Raw genomic sequence first — 19,111 nt, forward strand, 5'->3', positions numbered from 1 at the left:
TACAGAGAGAGTAAAATACCTAGGATGTCCTGATGGAGGCAAGCTTTGAGTCTGAAGAGAAGGCAAATCTGTAGTCTAGCAAGTGTACTTCCTCAGCCCCAGGGGCAGGGTGAGGAATGACTCTGCACTGGTTTTTAAACTGACTGTCAACTTCTTAGCTGTAATGCCAGATACATATTAAGTGCCATCAGAATGCGGAGATACAGGTTAAGACTCCTTCTTAACAATAATACAGAAACTAGAAATGCTAACACGTGTTATCCACAGCCAGCTTATATGAATAAAATTTCTTGAAGCCAGCACAGTGTTTGGATGGAAATCTCTATGTTCCCAAACCCACAGAAATGCAAAGTAGCATCTGGGGTTATGATAATATACATTCTTAAAGAAACATAGTCATAGCATATGAAGTGATATATCTTATAACCATATTATAAATGGCTGTTTTTCCACCATAAAACATGATTTCTATGAGAAAGATGTGGGGCTATGTGATGTGTGTGTGGATGCACTTAGCAACACAGCTGGGAGCAGGTGGGAGGGTCCTTAGCATTCATCTCTCATTTTAAAAAATGAGGTAAATTGAGGCCAGGGAGGATAACTGCATGGTCAGATGGGCAATCTCCTGACTCCTAATAACAAAACTAGCACTTACTGAGCTATTATTTCATGCTAGGCACAAGGGTGAGGGCTTTAATCCTAGGGGTCCATGAAATAATTATTACTACCATCCAATTTTACAGATATTTAACAGGCTTACATTGCTCAGCTTACTAGTAAGGATTAGAGCTCAGGAAAAATGATCTGAAAAGACATTATTAACTGCTAAGCTATGATTGTTAATAAATTACCTTTTCTAGATACTTAAATATGTGTTCCATAATAATAAGTTAGTTTTTAAACAGTCATACCAATAGGCAATGCAATTCCCATTTTACAGATGAGAAAACCAAAGGCATAAAGTCCAGAGGCTTAACAAGATTGCACAGCTTATGACTGGTGAAAGCAGGATTCAACATTCAAGTCCATCTGGTTCTTTCAGACAAGTAAGTCTGCCTTCTGGATGAGAACTAGGCTCTCCCGAACAGGCTCTGACTTCTATTTGAACAGGACTTGTAAACACCAAATATTAGATCTGAAATCAATGTGAAATGAGGCTTTTCTACAACCTAGTTAAATCTGCAGCAAGAATTCCACATTCTCCCCTCCCCAACCCCACCCCCCACTCCCCCCGCCCGGCCTCAGCAAGAGGCTAGCAGCTCACATGAGAGGTATTTAGCATAAAGGAGCCAGTAGTGAATCAAACACATGAAGTGGTGTGGAAGAAGACAAAACAATCACGGACTGTTGTTCTCCCGAAACTAGATAGCAGCAGACAGGAAAACAGAACAGCCACAGAAGGTGCCTGCAAGCAGTGGGTGCTGAGAAATGGCAGGCACTCTTGTACTAGCAAGGCGAGAGAGGGGAATCTACTGTCCTCTTTTCAATTTACTGGCTATAATCCCCCGACATGGTCTGTCAAGAAAAATGAGTCTGAGAAAAGCAGCATGATTCTCACCACAGCTCCTTAGCCAGTTTCCAGAGGTTTTCAGCATAGCAGGCAGCTGCTTCTTAAATTCAGCTCTGTTCTCCTCCTCCAGCTAGAGCTGCACAGTACTTAAACTCCGCCCACCAGCACACACCTCCAGACGCTCTTGGGAGGTGGCCAAAGCCTCTTAGGAGTGAAGTGGGCGGGGCCACCTTCCCAAACTAGTGGCAGAGCTAGTTTAAGATGCTTTGCAACACAAATGAGCCAATTTAAAAGACAGGATCACTTTTCTCCATTCCATTCTTTTAAAAACAGTAACAAATCACTTTCCATTTGTTGATTGTTCCCTTCACCTCTCTTTCATTCTTTTCTCAGCTGAAAAGACCTTAGCTTTGTAAAGGTAGAGGAGGTAAAAACCCACCCGGAAAGCCTGCTGAAGGGAGCCAGGAAACTTTTCACCCGCTAATTCCACCCCAGCCCCGGGCTAACTACCAGTGTTTGAGATTTCAACACTGAAGTGTTAGCCTGATATCCTCTTTTAAAATGTAGAAGAGAGAAAACAAAGTTATTCACAGGATGGTGTTAAGCCCTGTAGGCTGGAATCTGCAGGCTCCAGGAGGGCAGGAAATGCCTGCTTAAGTGGGTCCTTAGGTGGGAAGAGTATTCAAAAAGTGGACCTTCTCTAACTTCATTACTTGAGTGCAAATGGCAAAAGCAAGTCAAGAAAGTTCCTTCAGTATGAGAAATTAATCCCTCTCTTGATTTCCTCTAAAGTAGTGGATCGTTTAATGCCAATATCAAGCCCTTGTTGTTTAAAGCTTCTCCTGGTATTTTAGGATGAATAGCTAGAATGAGAAAATCAGAATAGTGTTTAATTCTTTCTAAAAGCATTTCCTAAATATGGTAAAGGACTCTTATTTTGATCTGTACAGTGTACGTATCTGAAGCCACAATTCTGATATTGCTTTTCATCCATTGATCGAATGACCACTTGATAAGTGGAGCCCAGACATTTTCATTTCCCTCCTCAACTATTGATCATTGTTGGAATCAAGTTTAATATAGCACTGCTTCCCTGCCCTATCTGTTGCTGATTAAATCAGATGTTGTGGTCACCATGGTAACCACCTACTCATTCTCCCTGTTGTTTCATTTATTAAATTTAAAGTGTACACTGGCTACAAAATCCTATGTTAAAAAAAATAGGAGGTAATGAAGCTCACTTGAGATGGGAGAGTTTTCAGTGCAAATGTTTAATTTAATTTATTTATTTGAAAGATAGTGTTGGTGAAGGAGGGAGAGGGAGAGGGGGAAGGAGAGGAGGAGGGGGAGAGAGAGGGAGAGAGGGAGGGAGAGAGAGAGAACAGAGAGGGGAGAGAGAGAGGAGAGAGGAGTGGGGGAGGGGGAGAGGGGGAGAGAGGGAGGGAGAGGGATAGGAATGGAGGAGGGGGAGGGGGAGAGAAGGGGGAGGGAGGGAGGGGGGAGAGAGAGGGAGAAGGAGAGGGAGGGAGAAGGGGAAGGGGCAAAAGGAGAGGTCTTCTATCTGCTGGTTCACTCCCCAAATGGCCAAAACAGCTAGAGCTGGGCCAGGCAGGAAGGCAGGAGCCTGTAACTACATCTCAGTCTCCCATGTGGGTGGCAGGGGTTCAAACACTTTGGTCATCCTCTCTGCTTTCCTAAGTGCATTAGCAGGGAGCTAGCCAAGACTCAAACTGGCAGTCATATGGGATGCCAGCTTTGCAGGCAGCAGCTTAACTCACTGAGTCACACCGTTATTAAAAAAAAAAAAAGGTATAAACATGTTTACAGAAACACATTATCACTAGGTAAACAAAACTGACCAGGATGTTTGGTGTAGCAATAAAGTTGCTGTTTGGAATGCTCATATTCCTAACAGGAATGCCTGGGTTCCAGTTTCAGCTCTTCTTCCAACTCCAGCTTCCTGCTAATGTACACCTTGGGAAGCAATGGATGATGGCCCACCTGGATTGAGTCCCTGGATCCTGGCTTTGGACTGGCTCAACCCTGGCTGTTGTGGGCATTTGAGAAGTAAACCAGTAGGACATCTCTGCCTCACTGCCTTTCACATCAATAAAATTGAAGCTAAAAAATTGAAGGATTGAATCTGCTCAGTTTGGAGATTTAAAAATTTTTCAAAGGACTTTTAGGAATAAAATGAGAATATAACTAAGATTTCTAACTGGTCCTGACAGAATGGCTGCCCTTGAGAGCTGTGAGAGTCTCTAGGGTTTTATCTTGGTTTATAAAATTAAAGAAAGTCTTGTTAAACAATACCTATATGTGTGGAATTGCATTTTTTCTATATGCATTTCTCTCCTCACAAAAAATTAAGAAAAAAAGTTAATAAAATTTCAAGGCAGTACTTAGCTCATTTATTTTGCAATGCTATTGAATCTGCCAATCGTAGTTATAGATGACAAGGGAGCATGCTGAAATCAGATGAGTCCTTTAGTCAGGCAAGGAGGCAGATAATCAAACTCCCCAGAAGGACGGGAGCTGTACAATTATAGATCATTCAACACATGGATTTCATCACCTTTACCAAGTCAATCAGCCACAAGTCAGAATTGATCCTACAAGACATCAGATCTGCCTTAAGGAAAATTGCACTTAGGAGTGTTCATCATGAAACCTCTCCCTCTCCAAGCATCCTGAAACCACAGGTTCCTAGAGACAGACAGTAAAAACCCCTGTAGATGAAAACTCTCTCCCTATTCACAAATATCTGTCTCATCTGCCTATTTCTAATCAGCAACAGTTACTGAACTGGTTTCTAATCAGTTCAGAAAAGAACTGAAAAGGGGGTACATTGTGGTACAGCTGGTTAAAGCCCTGGTCTGCAGTGCCAGCATCCCAGATGAGTCCCTGCTACTCTACTTCAGATCCAGCTCCCTGCTGATCCACCTGGAAAAAGCAGCAGAGGAAGGTCCAAGTCCTCAGGCCCTTGAACCCACCTGGGAGACCCAGAAGAAGCTCCTGGATCCTGGCCATTGTGGAGTGGACCAGCAGATGGAAGACCTCTCTCTGTCTCTGTCTCTACCTCTTTCAAATAAATAAAATAAATTTTTAACAAAAGAAAAGAATAGGGGGCCGCGCTGTGGCGCAGTGGGTTAATGCCCTGGCTTGAATATGGGCGCCGGTTCGAGACCCAGTTGCTCAACTTCTGATTCAGCTCCCTGCTATGGCCTGGGAGAGCAATAGAAGATGGCCCAAGTCCTTGGGCCCCTGCACCCACATGGGAGACCCAGGAGAAGCTCCTGGTTCCTGGCTTCAGATCAGCGCAGCTCCGGCCGTTGCGGCCAATTGGGGAGTGAACCAGCAGATGGAAGACCTCTCTCTCTCTGCCACTCCTCTATCTGTGTAACTCTTTCAAATAAATAAATAAATCTTTAAAAAAAAGAAAAGAACTGATAAATGACTCTCCTAGTATTGAAAAATAACTCCAGTACTTTTAGTAGAGAATTTCTGATTTGCAGGGACCAAAACTGTCCCTCTCTGTTCACTGAGGTTGAGATTTTGTGCTTTGTTAGCAGTATTGAAGCAGTGCTTACCACCAGGAAATGGAACAGGTTTATTTCCACAACCTCTGCATAGAGAATCTCACCCAATATGATCACCAAATCCATTTATTCCCTGGTTAATATAAGCTGAAAACAGATTTGAGGGTGATGCTGATTTTAAGTCACATAGAACCCTCTGAACAGATGAGAGTGTGGAGGGACCCAGGAATCCAGGGACTGTTCTAGGTAGAGGCTACATTGTGATTGTCACTTTCACTCCCCACCAGCTACCAGTGGCAATGAAAAAAAGGTAGGGAGGCATGGCTACCAGATTTATGATTTGATTTAAAACTTAAAAAACTGCAATACGATGACTCGGTTCTATCCCACCCCTGCAAAAATCAGCTGGGCAGTTTTGGTCAAATCACTCACATTTGTTCTTGTATCATCTTCGAACTGTATGTTTAAGGAGGCCAAACAAAAAAATATCTTTTCATAAAGTTAAAACTTTAGGAGAAATATCAGATATCACATAATCATTAGACAAAAGAAATCAACTATGGATGTGAGATGGATTTGGAACAATTCTTGGATTTTAGAGGGCATAAAGTCTTTGGTTAATGGTGCCACAAATATGGCAATTTTAGCTAGAAATTTCATCCTACAAACATCAATTCTACATCTAAACAGCCGTCAAATCCCATGAATTCTGCTTCCAAAATGTCACTCTAGTCTATAAGTTCCTCTCTGTTGCCACTGCCACTACATGGGTAAACTCTTTCCAAATTTGTTCCCACTCTTTAAAACATTTTTTTTTTTAATTTTCCTTATTTGAAAGGCAAAGGTAGAAGGTGGGCAGCTGGGAGAGTTACTCTTCATCTGCTGGTTCACTGCCCAAATAGCTGCAACAGCTGGGGCTGGGCTAAGCTGAAGCCAAGAGCCTGGAGCTCCAGCCAGCCAAGTTCTCCCACGTGGGTGGCAGGAACCCAAGCACTTGGGCCACCCTCAGCTGCTTTCCCAGGTGGCACTCATAAAGGATGCTGGCATTGTAGGCCATAGCTTATCTTGCTGTGCCACAATGTCAGCCCCTGTTTCCTCTCTCTTATCTAACCTTCCCTTACTGTGTTAGCCACTCCAGTGGTCAGAGGACTCTAAAATGATGACCTGATTTTCTCTCACCAGTGTTAAGATCCTCTGTTAACTCCTCATCAAGAATAGCATAAAGCCACATAGTTAGTGGAGTACATAAAACTCCTTCACAATTTTGCACAATTTTGCTTTCCTAACAGTATCTCTTATCATCTTCTTAGAAAATGTGAGGACTTTATACAGAACCTATTTCTTCCTTTTAGTCCGCTCCACTCATTCTTCTAAAACACAGTTGAACACTGCTGCTTCTGGGAGTCTTTTTAAATTTTTCACACTGAGTTAATGACTTAGTGTGCCACCATTCCCATAGCACCTCCTTTATTTCAGCATTTCTCATGTCACTTTTTTAATGTTTGGGACCTTTATTTGACTGAAGATACTACTAGTACGACCCAGCATAGCATTTCTGATGGCCCAGTTTCATAAATCACAAAACGCCAAACAAAAATCCCTGGACACATCTGAGCAACTCTCAGGTAAGGGGCCATTCCTACTCTACTTTTGGCAATAACCTGTCTCATGGTTAAAACGTTATTAGTTTAGACCTGAATTACAGGGTCCTCCTTCATGATATAGGTTCAGTTCTTGGGAACCTATATATGATTCCTGCATTTTAGCTTAAAACAAAGCAAGGATTTTATAGCCATTTTACCAACACAGTCATCCCTCCATTTTCAAGGTGGTTTGGCCCCCAGAACTTCAACTCCTCATGGACTCCAAAATCTACAGATGCTCAAGTTCCTCATCTAAAATGGCACAATGTTTGTGTATAGCCTATATGAATCCTCCAGCATATTTTAAGTCATCTCTAGATAGCTTATAGTACTTAATACCATATAAGTGCCTTGTAAATAGTTGCTATATTTATTGTTTAGGGAATGATGACAAGGGGAAGAAGTCTGTACACACTCTGTACAGACACAACTGTACAGACACAACATTTTTTTGCACAGCTGGTTAAATTTGAGAATATGGAACCCATGGCCACACAGGCCAACTATATTTGCAAAATTGTGCTACACAGAAGACTTGCCGTAGAATACATTAAAATTGGTAGAATACTGTTGCTTCATTTTTTGTTCTTTCCTTCTATGATGCAGGCATGATTACAAATGTTGATTTGTTAACTTCCAGGGCACTCAACCATGAAGTTCTTGTCATAATTATTTTAGATAATTATAGGCCAAGAATGCTTCCACCCAGGAGAGATGTGTAAATCTGTGAAGCATTTCTTTCTCTTTAATCAATTATCTAACAAGCAAAGTTAGGAGGTTTCAATTCTGATTTTTTTCCTTTTTAAATAAAAACTTATTGAATAATAACAAAAATTTAGTAATAAACATAAATAATAAACAATGAACATAAAATTACCAAGACCTCTATCCCCACATAACACCAACTACATACATTCTACTACATTAAACATAATCTTATATCGTGTGAACACAATTTATGCTTTGATTTTGCTTGTCATAAAAATGAAGGATTTTTTTTGTTGCTTAATGACTCTTGTTGTATTTTCTGGGCTTTCCATTTGGGGAAGAAAATCTTGAACATTTGTAAATTGTAATCAAAATTGTATTATAATTTAAAGTCAGCTATCCTGTCATCTATTATTCTGTTGAGAAATAACTGAAAAAATTTGAACTCCATCTTAAGATAACTTTTGTAGTCAACACAAAGGCTCCTTATCACTGTTTTTATTAAGGGGACTTATTAATGTCTTGTTTAAAAACTAAGAAAGAATTTACAATTTTTTTAAAATTTTATTTATTTGTAGTGTTACAGGCAGTGAGAGGGAGAGACAGAGAGAAAGGTCTTCCTTCCACTGGTTCACTTCTCAAATGGTCACAATGGCCAGAGCTGCGCCAACCCGAAGCCAGGAGTCAGGTGCTTCTTCCCGATCTCCCATGCAAGTGCAGGGGCCCAAGCACTTGGGCCATCTTCCACTGCTTTCCCAGGCCACAGCAAAGAGCTTAATTGGAAGAGGTGCCCATATAGGATACGGGCGCCGCAGGCAGAGGATTAACCTACTGTGCCAGGGTGCCGGCCCCAGAATTTACAATTTCAATAGTTTTTTTTTGGGGGGGATGCTTACTACCCCCCTATTTACCAAATAATCATTCACCAAATGACATAAGCAGAAGGTCATTTCTTTGTCTTATCAAAATGCTTGTTATTTCTGTCATCTACAACCTTAGCCTACAATTACCACATCTGCTCTGGGATGTTAGTAGTCACCATGAATCACTAGGAGAAAAGAAGCCCCAGGCCCTCAAAAGAGGGGAAAAAACTTCACATTTAGTTATACCCAGAGTTCAACTCGTTATAGATTTATGAGAATGTTCCTACTGAATTGGCATTATAACACCAATTTTCCTACTATTAAGTGACCAAGAATGAGCAAATGGTTGTTTCTAATTATTCAGAAACCTCTGGTATGACATGAAGGATTAGTGAGATTGGTTTTTTAGTCACCATTCTCAACACAATAAATGTAGCTCATGGACCCATGATATCTAACTGTGCTATTACACCAGTAAAAGACACTGATAGGTGTTTCCGTAGGGATAGATTGGGATACCAACACTATTGCCAATTTGTTCACTTGGATTTCAGTTACCTAAATGAACTTTAATAAGACTTTAGGATAATACGCACCGTAACATCAAAAATGTGGTTCCTTTTAGACAACTGCTGACCAACTATTCTCATCTCCAAGGCCATTGATTTGGAAAGCTAGTGTTCCCTGAAACTTATGAGTTCTTGATGAGTAAGGTTTTACTCTGATCTCAAATCGGCATATCAAGGTCCTGGTATTCATGGAAGTGGACTTAAAAGGTAATGAAAATAATAAACTCTGCGTAATTGTCATCCAAGCTGAATTGGAGATGAGCAGGACACCCAGAAAGCTCTTCAGCTATTTTGAGCATGTTTTCTTTGCTGGGTTAATATGAAATAGTTTATTTATTTGTTGTAAATTATTATGTATCATGAGTAGAAAATTCCTTCATTTCAGTGTCTATCAAGTTGCTTATCTTTGCATTTTTTTGCTTGCCATGTAAAGCAATATGCTATTACATTCTCTAAGCCTATGCCAGATTTTGAATTGATCTGACCATAATCCCTAACCCAGGGAATAGTATTCTGAGAATACAAATAGGATCAAAAGTAGTTCCAGTAGAACTTTACTATTTATTAAGGTAACTTTTAACTTCTTGAAGTTGGCTTGATGGAGAGAAACAATGTTCCTCTTTAATGCCACTATGGGGGGGGGAGGGGGAAGAGAGAGAGAGAGAGAGAATACTAGGCAAGAAGACCCCAGGTTACAGCACTGATTATGTTCAGAACTATCTGCAAGGTCGGAAGCAGGAACAGACCTACCAGGCAACCCGAATGCTTGTCCTCCACATTTGGTCTTCTTAAAATAAGCCATAAAAGTTCTAGAGCTTTTTATGTTTTAAGTTCCCAGGATAAATTTGGTTTATAATATAGGGCTGCAGGTTAGTAATTTCCTGGAAGATAGGATGAAATGTATTTTGTTCACTTGATTTTTGTTGTTTTTATTTCATCTTGAACATGTGAAAAATTAGTGGGGTTTTTAAAGTTGACTACAAGATTGAAGTTTTAGAACAGACAAGAAAATGTCAGAGTCTTGTTGATATATCCAAACCAGCACCAACACAATCTTTTGTCTTAACCTTGAACTATGAATGTTCAGATCCACTATTGACAAAAAATGCATTTTGATATTTAGATGTTTCTAAACTAAATAAATTGCTGTGCTATGCTCTTTGCTTTGGTGGCCTTTTGACCATGTTACAGCTCTAAGCATGTGCTGTTTTTTCCCAGAAGACTCAGAGTTTTGAGAGAGTTTCTAAAGGGCAAAGCCTTATTATTCTTGCTGGAAGCAAATTAAGCAAAAACTAAATTCAAGAAAACACTGCTTCTGAGAAATTCTCAAATATTATCAAGAAGAACGAATGGTTAACCTAAAGAGCAAGCTGCAATATAACATTAAAGTACAATGCTGTAGGAGAGTAGAAAACACATCTAAGGTTTCACCCTTGGTGTTCAGCTTTTTAAAACCAAAAAGGTCATGGATATCAATCTGCAGTGTTCAAAGTTTATTTCAAATTTGTTCAAAGTTTATTTCAAGTCACAGAAAATATACAAACTAAGACAACAAAATGAATCAGTTTTTTCTGAGAGGAGGTGATAGGAGTCTTCCGCTTGGCACCAACTGAGTTAGTCAGGGGTTAGGATGCTGAAGTCATCTTTTTGCCACATTTCAATAAAGTTATGGAAATAATTTCCAGCTCTGTTGTCAGGCAGCTTTGAAAACCTTTTAAGGTGCTGCAGTGGATTTCTGGATTTGTTCCTTTAAGATTAGGACACTCTGCCTTTGCTCAGGAGGCAGCATGGCAATCTGGTCTGCAGTCAGCTGAAGAAACTGCATGATCAAAGAAGCCTTCTCATGATCCCGTGGAGTGACTTGGTTCTGCCCAGAACTAAAGGTACCAGGCTGGCTTCCACCCTGCAGGCTTGCTTCTTGCATGCCCACTCCCTGCATGACTGGGACCTGTCTGGTTCCCTGGGAACAAGCCACCATATTAATTGGACTGGGACCTGGCATTCTACTAGGTAGAAGTCCTCTAGGTCCAGGTACTAGGACCCTGGTGTCCATATCTCTAGCCTCCATTCCTCTGACTTCTATAGCATGGACTTCCATGGCATGGGCCTCCATAGAACAGGCCTCCATGGCACAGGCTTCCATCATTCTGGCCTCCAATTCTCTGGCATCTAATCCTCTTGCCTCCATGGCTTGGGCCTCCATACTTAATACATTTATTCTTCGTGGATCTCATCTACCTCTGCCATCCAAAGGTAGACCCTCTGATCTAGCATGGGTCCTTTTGGCTCTGCATCAGAGGTCTAGGCTCAGCTAGTGGCCCTCCCCTCATCTCATGTTGGGATAGGCCATGGCTTTCATGGCCAGGGACGTGATGCATGGGTGGACCCTGATGAAGTGGTCCCAGGTAACCTCTAACCTCTACATCTCCAGTTACAGAAAGTAAAGTGCCTCCCCATGGGTCATTTGGAGCATCTCCTAAGAGATCTCTACAGCAAAGTCCTCACTGTAGAGTTGCTCTGGGGTTTGCATCGGCACTTGTCATCATTCCATGGGCACTGGTCCACCTCCTGGCATTCCAACCTGGGTCTGCATTCCTCCTCCAGGAGCTAAAGAACCAAGGCCAGGTCCTGTGACAGCAGCTGCGATCTGCCCTGGTCTGGAACACCACCTGGCATAGAAGCTTGCATCAGAGGAGGTGAACCATTGATGTGCATTCCACCCACACACTGGGCCTGAGGGGCCTGAGGATTTGGCTGGTTCATCAAAACACTAGATCCAGAGCCAGGCTCAGCACCATAGACTGGTTGGGGGTTGCCTGTAATCTGTTGGGATATTTGTCTGGCGATGCAGAATTTTCAGGGCAATCTCCAGATCCACAGTTCTCATCACTACCTGTGTTTGCAGCAAAGCATATGCCAGCTGAGGGTTTTGAAGTAACATGTTCTGTGCTTCCTGGGGACTATTCTGGACATAGAGCTTCATTTGTTTCATCAGCTCAAACATCTGCTCTGGTGGAAGACTGGCAACAGCTTTGCTAATGGACTCAGGAGCATCCTCAAGACTGACGGTCTCTCCATAAGGTGACTCAACGACTGGGGCACCAGTTCTAAGGCTCTTGAGTTCTTTGTTCTTTTCACTGGCTGCATTGTCCACTCAAAGTGCTCTCCCACTGAATTCATGTCTATTCAGGTTCCGCATGGCACTAAGTGCTGTCTCTTGGTCTTGGTATTCACAGAAGCTGCACCCTTTGGATTTCTTGTCTCCCTATAATATAATATACCAATCTAAAACTAGTAACGGGTCCAATCTCAGAAAAGATGTCCTTTAATTGTTCTTCAGTAGCTTCATAAAGAATATTTCCCACAAATACAGAATGTAGAGAACAATCCACCTCAGGGTCTCTAACAGTCAAAGCTGCCATTGCTCTCTTCCTACAGCTTCTGGTAAACCTAAGCACACTTCCGTAATTATTCTGACTTTTGACACTTGTTGCCACTAAAGATAATATCATTAGTCACTCATTGGTGACTCTAGATAGAACATTTAAAATTGTAAAAACACTTCCATTTAGAATCAAAGCAAAGTAGGAGAAAATTATGAAACAAAGTTTGTGGTACTGAAATGACAGTTCATGAATCAAAAACAAAAGTAGTGCTTTCTAAACACCTATTTCAAACTATAACAGCCTCTGCATGGGAAGGCCCAAGACTTTGTGAAAATGGAATACCCTATGCCTCCTTAGGCTGATCACCCCTAGTTAAACAAGATTTACTTTTCCTCTGCCCCTAAGCCAGGCACTACATCCTGGGACTGCAGACAGCACACACTAGGAGGACCAACCAAAACTGACTACAAATCACATCACTAAGTCTGCTGAATCAGCCCAACCAGTCTACACCACCTTTTTAAAGCTGAAAAATACAAGATCGTAGTTCTCAGGGCTGCTGATTACAACAACGTTTCTAAAACCCACAGAATCTACGCTGGGCAAAGTTGAATTGGCAGTCCTTATGTACCTTAATAAGTATATGTTTTATAGTGATACTGAGTTGGCCATTTCTATACAGATTCATTCACTGCTAAGTAAACATATGACCATTTAACTAAATTTTCATTAAATAAAAGAGCATGATACTTTATATACCATAATGTCAAAGCAGAAACCAAACAATTGATATGAGAAAAATAAATTGCTTTATAGGAACAAAGTCAAAATAAACCTTTAAAAAATGGTGGGGTCAGCACTGTGGTGCAGGGGCTTAAGCCACCTTCTGCAGTGCCAGTATCCCATATGGGCACCAGTTTGAGTTCCAGTTGTTCCACTTCTGAACCAGATCACTGCTAGTGTGCTTGGGAAAGCAATGGAGGATGACACAAGTGTTTGGGTCCCTGCACCCAAGTGGAAGACTCAGAAGATCCTGGCACCTAGATCCAGGACTGGCTCAGCCCTGGCCATTGTGGCCATCTGGGGAGTGAACCAAGAGATGGAAGATCTCTCTCTATTTCTTCCTCTCTGTAATTCTGGCTTTAAAACAAACAAGTAAATAAATCTTTAAAAAAAAAAGAGTGGTAGAAATAATTCAAGTTCATTGCCAGAAAAAAAAAAAAAAAAAACAGAAGAGCTTTTTAAAGAAAAGGATCAATTATTCTGAGTACTTTTGTCATTTTTTTCTAGATATTTTTCTTTCATTCATTTTTTGAGAGAGAAAGAGAGAGAGCAAGAGCAATAGAGAGCTGCAATTTGTTGCTTCACTCTTACAAATGACTCCTAAATCAGGAATGAGGCAGACCAAAGTCAGAAGCCAAGAACTCAATCCAGATCTCCCAGGTGGATGGCAAGAATCCAATTACTTGAGTCAATACTACTGTCTGCATTATCATTAACATAGAGTCAGGAGCTGAAGGTGGTTCTGAACCCAGGCTCTGTAATATATATTAATTGCTAGGACAAATGCCCACCCCTAGGTATTTCTTTTTTTTCATTTTCAATTAACTTTATACACAGAAGGCCAACTCTATATTAAGTAAAGATTTCAACAATTTGCACACACACATACACACACACAAAACTGTTTGAGAACAAGTTTTATCATTAATTCTCTTAATACAACTCATTGAGGACAGAGGTCCTGCATGGGAAGTTAATGCACAGTAACTCCTGTGTTAATTGTTAAATTAACACTCTTATGTATGACGTCAGTGATCATGCAAGGCTCCTGACATGAGCTGCCAAGACTATGGAAGCCTTTGAAATCCACGGTCTCCATGAGTATTTAGACGAGGCCATAAGCAGAGTGGAAGTTCTCTTGTCCCTTCAAAGAAATGTATACTCTTCTTTGGTGGCCACTTCTTTCCACTGGGGTCTTATTCACAGAGATCCTTCATGCAGGGCATTTTTTTTTCTTTTGTCACAGTGTCTTGGCTTTCTATGCCTGAAATGCTCTCATGGGCTGTTCAGCCAGACCAGAATGCCTTAAGGGCTGATTCAGAAGTCAGGGTGTTATTTAGAGTGATTGTCATTCTATGAGTCTGCTGTGTGGACTACTTTCCATGTTGGAACATTCTCTCCTTTTAAATTCTTTCATTATTGCCAGACACTTGATCTTATTTATATGATCACTTTAGCACTTAATCCCATCTATATGATAACTTAACACTTAATATGATCACTTTAGCACTTAAGATGGTATTTTTACCACCCAGCTTAATGGGATTGGAGTCCCATAGCAAGTTTTTAAACTGTACCCTTAGAATTAAGTTAGTAGGAATGTATGCAGAACTATATAGCTTTACAGTTACAAACTTCCTCCTCCCTCTCTTATTCCCACACTTATTTTTGACTGAGATCTATTTTCTATTGACTTTATACACATACAATTAACTCTATGTTAAGTAAAGAGTTCAACAAATAGTATTAAGAGGGGAAAAAAACTATTCCTCAACAGTCAAGACAAGAGCAGTTCAAGTCCTTGCTTCTCAAAGTGTCAATTTCACTTCTACAGATTTCTTTTTAGGTGCTCTATTAGTTATCACAGATCAGGGAGAACATATGACACTATTTCACTCAGTATGATGTTTCCCAGATTCATCCATTTTATTGCGAATGACTGGATTTCCCTTTTTTACAGCTGTATAGTATTCCATAGAGTACATATCTCATAATTTCTTTATCCAGTCTTCAGTTGTCAGGCACATAGGTTGATTTCATGTCTTAGCTATTATGAAATGAGCTTCAATAAACATACCCCTAGGTATTCTTCATGAACATGTTTTTAAACTAAGAGGAGCTCACACTATACCAACATTTTGAACTTTACTGTTTCATTTGCTGTAACTGCATTCATTTCTTCTATCTACTAACAGCTCTTTGTCAAAAGCATTTTAATGGTTTCTTAAAACTTGACTGGACAGATGTACTAGAAATTACTTACCATTTCCCACTGAAGAAAATTTATGATATAGTATTTCAAATTTTAAGAAGGATATTTAAGCTATAATGTATATGATTACAGGGAACAGAATATTGCAACCCTAAATATGAAGGGTTGTTGAACCAAAAAACAGATGCAGAAAAGCTGGCTGCCCCTTCCTCTGCTTGCTTAAAAGTAGGACATAGATTTATAGACAAAAGGTATCCTGCTCCCCTATCCCCTTTCTATTTGAAGAGAACAAAGGTTAATCACAAAAGTCAACCTTGGGCCCTAGTCAGTTTAGAAATGGTGTGAAGGAATCTGCAGTACCAAACACTACTAAGGAGCCTTTACCTGCCACCTAATTGCCCATCCCCAGGTGGTTGCCTGTGCTTGTGGACATTCAAACTCTTTTTCCTTTGTCTTGTCACTTCTCTAAAAAAGGTATCACTCCTTGTTGAAGAGGCTTTATAAGCTGAAATTCCAAGCCACTTCTTTGAAAATTACTAATTCCTTGATTGTCTCCCTTGTGCATAGGGAATGTTAATATACTCTTGTTCGTGTCTGGTTATTCTGTCTTTTGTAACAGGCATGCATTGCAACAGAGAGCCTATGGAGAGTGTTCTTCCTATGCTTCATGATTCTCAATGGTTTAAATGACTAAACACATATTAGGAAGTGTCAGAGACACCCACTTAACAGACATTATATGTAGGTTAGTGGTTCTGAGTTTATTCTCTGGAGTTAGTACACTCACTGACTTCATATTCTGCCACTTACAAGAGGTCTTATGACTTGTGTCTTCTCTCTTTCTCAATTTTATCTGTTAAGAAGAATAAGAGCTGTACCACTTGATAGTTTTATTATTAAACTATGTTCTTAAAGCATGTAGACCAGCATTTGCTATACAACAGACAATTAAGAACAATTAAGAAAAATCATTGATGTTATTGATACTTTGTTGTTATTTGAATTAGTAATTATTGTTATTAATAATTTGATTTTGCTGGGCTGTGGCAATGTTTTCAGAGACTCATTATAAAGTCTGTACTGATTGACTTAGATAAAATTGATACTTTAAACCCATTTAAGGAGAAAGCCATTTTGTAATTTGGGATGTGATTCTGGAAGGTAAGGAAGCTCTTCTGGAAAAGAAAGCAGCTGTGGGTTGAAGAAGCCACTGTTTAATCTGTACATACAGTGTCTAGGTTGGTAGGAAGCTGAATAGCAATTTTGTGTAACTTCTCTCTCCTCATCCTACCAGAAGCCAGGTAATCTTCAACTATTCTTAAACCTTGAATGTCTCTTACATTGACGAAACTTATTACCTACCTCAGTGGCTCTTACACTTAGAAGTTTAATTTTATATTGAACCAAAATATGTCTGTCTTTATCTTCAGTATATTGATAATAATCTCACAGATGACCTCAAACAAGCTTTAGCATTGAATTTCCATACAGTGAAATGATGGGGATCAAATTTCTAATGGATTTATTTTTTGAGTTTAAAAGAGTTTAGCAGAAGCCCAAAACAGTAAAATCAAGACTCAGACTTTGAGAGAAATTTAGAAGATTGATATATTCATTATGATATATGCTTTCCTGCAAATTGAATAATTTAAATTAAAAAGAAGGCTTAATGATTTTTCTCAGGAAAAAATGTTTAAAGCTAGAATTCTACAAATCTTCTTTAAAGTTCAGATGGAAGTTCTTTTATAGTCTCATGCCTCAGCTGGAAAGGGGAGCGGTGAGAGCAGCACTGGGACAAGTTTTGGCTGGGTTAGTGAGCTTACAGCCCTTTTTCTGAGAGCAACTGCTGCTCTGTAACTTCTGAGAGCACCTGCACACTAGTGAACACTAGAAGTATTTAGAAATGGACTCAAGCGGTAATGCTGGTAAACAAAGGGTTATATGAATCAGTAATAAAGCCACTCAAAAAAATAAATCATTTCTAAATACTCTGGATATCTATGTAGATTTGCATTAGCTATCAGTCATGCTTAAGTCTCACATCATTGGAAAACCATAAATCTTTTCATAAAGATTACTCAGTCACATTTGCTATCTTTTAGATTTCAGTCTCTAGCACAGAAATAAACAAGTAGCTGATGTTCACTAAATGCTTAGAAGACTGAATGAGTGACTATCCACCCTGGGTTCTGGGATGGGCATGAGAAGCAGTAATTAAGTCGCCATTTGGGAAACCCACATCCCACATTTGAGTGCAGCTTCCTGCTAATGAGTACGCTGGAAGGCAGCAGGTTGATTATGCAAGTACTTTGGTCTCAGTCACTCACGTGGTAGTCTTTTTTTTTTTTTTTTTGACAGGCAGAGTGGACAGTGAGAGAGAGAGACAGAGAGAAAGGTCTTCCTTTTGCCGTTGGTTCACCCTCCAATGGCTGCCGCGGCCAGTGCGCTGCGGCCGGTGCACCGCGCTGATCCGATGGCAGGAGCCAGGAGCCAGGTGCTTCTCCGGGTCTCCCATGGGGTGCAGGGCCCAAGCACTTGGGCCATCCTCCACTGCACTCCCTGGCCACAGCAGAGGGCTGGCCTGGAAGAGGGGCAACCGGGACAGAATCCGGCGCCCCGACTGGGACTAGAACCCGGTGTGCCGGCGCCGCTAGGCGGAGGATCAGCCTAGTGAGCCGCGGCGCCGGCCGATGTGGTAGTCTTACACTGAGGACCAGGCTCCTAACTTTGGCCTGGCCCAGGCCTGGCTGTTGTAGGCACTTGGGAAGTGAACCAGATCTCCCTCTTTATCTTTCTATCTCTCTGTCCCTTTGTTCATCTGCCTTTCAAATGAAAATGAAAATAAGCAATTAATTAAAAAATATTACATGCCTAGCCTCCCCCTGACACACACACCAACATCTAGTTACCTTTGTAGCTGCTCAAATATTTGAGGACTGCCACTTTTTCTTCTGGTTTCTTTGTTCCCTCCACTGCCATCACTTTTCCTTTCAAGGCTATTTACCACAGTTTCAGCCACATTTTCTTATAACCGACAACTTCCGATCCATTCACCCAAGGAACTTCCAAATGTGCTTTTGTTCATTTGTTTCTTCGTTTTTAAAACGAGAAACACCTTATTTCAAATCCCTAATGCAAAAGAGACTCCGATGCTCTGCATGGAGGGCATAGTGAACTCAACTAGCATATCTGGGTAACATCTTTAAGAGCAATGTTTCTCAATTTATAAATCACAACCCAAAAGAGAGCTGTGAAATTAGTTAGCATATGATCAATATTTTTCTTTTTTTTAAAAATAGTAAATATCAGAGGAAAATGCATACAGGACTTGTATTTTATAAATTTTTTTATGCCAACTGTTTGTATTTGCCCATGCTCTCTTCTTGTCTCTGTTTCTCTCTCTCACTCTCTCTCTACACACACACACCACACATTTGTCAACCATACACATACACGCATATGCAGGGCACCTCACACCAGGTGCACAGAATTTGGTCTATGTGTTAGCCACAACTCACCTATTTCTCCTATTACCTTGATATAGGCTTCAAACTGCAGTAATGTAAGTACAGACTTTGTGCAAGTGTGACCTAAGTTTTAAGGTAATTCTATGTCCTATTGTGAGTGAATTTTAAAAATTTGGTTTAGGTTTACTATTATCTTTCCCATTTTATTCTGAATAATTTAATTGGCCTTTAATTATGCATAACTTGCATTGACTATATTTTGGCCTAATATGTTGCAAAAATTGGGCTTCAAGACATTTGGACACTTAATCATCAGTATCCTTATTCCAAAAGACGTGTTAACATAATTCTCCCACAATTTGCTTTGTTTTTAAAATTTTTATTTATTTTTATCTCCTTCAAAGGTAGAATGAGAGTGAGAGAGTGAGAGG

The 19,111-nt window shown here is 40.4% G+C and overlaps 1 protein-coding gene and 1 pseudogene across 23 annotated transcripts in view; both read right to left on the bottom strand.

The window, feature by feature from the left end:
* The window catches only part of DLG2 (discs large MAGUK scaffold protein 2), a 2,253,656-nt gene that overhangs the window by 289,479 nt on the left and 1,945,066 nt on the right, over positions 1-19,111 (bottom strand). The window contains exon 1 of one of the 23 annotated variants that reach the window (XM_089332085.1): positions 1,559-1,700. The exons of the other annotated variants lie outside the window; for them this stretch is intronic. Coding sequence (XP_089188211.1) covers positions 1,559-1,595 — 37 coding nt within the window. The 5' untranslated portion in view covers positions 1,596-1,700. Of the gene's footprint in view, positions 1-1,558; positions 1,701-19,111 lie in introns of those variants that run through there. 23 annotated transcript variants of the gene reach the window in all.
* LOC138850164 (cleavage stimulation factor subunit 2 pseudogene) lies at positions 10,547-12,254 on the bottom strand (annotated as a pseudogene).

The sequence above is a fragment of the Oryctolagus cuniculus genome, chromosome 1 (genome assembly GCF_051225735.1).
Source record: "Oryctolagus cuniculus isolate XC-2025 breed Fujian yellow rabbit chromosome 1, ASM5122573v1, whole genome shotgun sequence".
Lineage (NCBI taxonomy): Eukaryota > Metazoa > Chordata > Mammalia > Lagomorpha > Leporidae > Oryctolagus > Oryctolagus cuniculus.